This window comes from Aedes aegypti, unplaced genomic scaffold (genome assembly GCF_002204515.2).
Source record: "Aedes aegypti strain LVP_AGWG unplaced genomic scaffold, AaegL5.0 Primary Assembly AGWG_AaegL5_hic_scaff_1721_PBJ_arrow, whole genome shotgun sequence".
NCBI classification, from domain to species: domain Eukaryota; kingdom Metazoa; phylum Arthropoda; class Insecta; order Diptera; family Culicidae; genus Aedes; species Aedes aegypti.
This window is the reverse complement of record NW_018735181.1, coordinates 8,233-9,896: the sequence shown is the minus strand read 5'-3', so window position 1 is coordinate 9,896 and position 1,664 is coordinate 8,233. Positions and strand designations below refer to the sequence as shown.

Sequence of the window (1,664 nt, the reverse complement as noted above, 5' to 3'; positions counted from 1 at the left end):
CTTTTCTTAGGGAATGAAAGCTTAAGATTTCAACTTCTCATACAAAATCTGAAAAAAAAACTTTTTTAAGGTGAAAATATATAAAAATTTCTAGTTATTTTTAGAAATTTTCATTCATTCATATATATATATATATATATATATATATATATATATATATATATATATATATATATATATATATATATATATATATATATATATATATATATATATATATATATATATATATATATATATATATATTGCATTTCGTCCAAAAAGATTGAAAATCGGTCAAAACATTAAAAGTTATAATTATTTTAAAAATAAAAATTTTGCAAAATCGCGATTTTTTCTGGTCACCCTATTTCGGATATCGTCACTCTAATCAAAACATCCAAAAATACGTGTATCCTTATTTCGGATAAGGAACAAAATAGCACATTTTCACGGAATTCGGTGACCCACTTAATCGGTTTTTCATGAAATGGCTGAGTCCTTATATTGTTTGGTTTCCAAAATACACTAAAATTTCTTTCAGTTTAAACACTAAAAACGATTGTTCTCACATTTTATTCAACTTATATTTCAATCCATTTAACACTAATTCAAATCACGGAGCACTCAACCGCCGAACACGGTTCCATTCCTCGGGCCATTCAGATCGGCTGATGTACCTGGAAATCACACAAATCACAGAGAAGAAAACATCAATCGATCAGAGAACACATTCACACGTAGAAAACAATTTTCTCGCTATACTCAGTACATTCGGACAGTTGTCCCTGCAGTTGCGCCACGTAGTCATCGTACTGCGCCTGGAAGAAATTGCCCGCCCACAAATTGGTCAATCCATACTTTTGGGCGAAGTTCCTTGAGGAGAAGTATCGCCGGGGGTTGCGACAGCGATTGGAGAGACGCACCTCCGTTGTGAAGTTCAGTCGAGATTCGTGTTCGTACAACAGGAACACATACCGGTGCATTCCGCTTCCCTTGGGTGGGACAGCTCCAACGTATTCCACCAGAGTTTCCGCTCGGTCTAGATCGTTCCCCTGGATGTTACCAACGACCCAGTGCACGAATTCTCTATCTCTCGGGTCATCACGACTCGGAGTATCAGGATCGGTCATAAGCAGCGTGTAGAACGATCTCTCGTTCGCATTGAAACTGAGCGACGGAACACTTCTGGTTTGCGTCGGAGTTAATCGATTGCCACCTTCCGCTTCGCGACCACTTTTGAACGCAACTCGAAGCCAACAGTCCGGCGCTTCGTCCACCACATCCGGGACAATCTCGTTCGATGCAAACGATCGATAGATGTGGGCATCGTTCAGAATCTCCGATCCGCGGATCTGTATCAAGAGCACCAACAGTAGTGATGCAACTGCCGTAATTAACCGTAACATTGTCCCGGGCAGCACGTGCTCAACGACGTGGTAATGAACGTTTTTCTTGCGCGCGCGCGATTTTTGATCAACTTCACCACTAACCAGTTTCACCGATCGTAAAGGACTAACACGCGTCCCCGCGGTGGTGGCTTTCTTTTAAAGGCCGCCTCAACCAACGGGCCAGATCGTGGTACCATGGTTGGACTTCGTCGGCTGGTGCCCCAAGAAGGGATCGAAACTGGTTCTAGCCTAAAGAGTAGCTTAGTAGGAACTTTTTCTTAATCTTAACTCACC

At 40.6% G+C, this 1,664-nt stretch overlaps 1 protein-coding gene across 1 annotated transcript; it reads right to left on the bottom strand.

Moving 5' to 3' along the window:
- Positions 1 to 596: 596 nt before the first annotated feature.
- Positions 597 to 1,434, bottom strand: LOC5574627 (protein D3). The gene is made up of 2 exons (XM_001661493.2): positions 752 to 1,434; positions 597 to 659 (listed from the first exon to the last, which is right to left on the bottom strand). Exons 1-2 carry the CDS (start codon positions 1,386 to 1,388, stop codon positions 607 to 609), a joined length of 690 nt encoding a protein of 229 aa, XP_001661543.2. The 5' UTR covers positions 1,389 to 1,434; the 3' UTR covers positions 597 to 606.
- Positions 1,435 to 1,664: the final 230 nt, after the last annotated feature.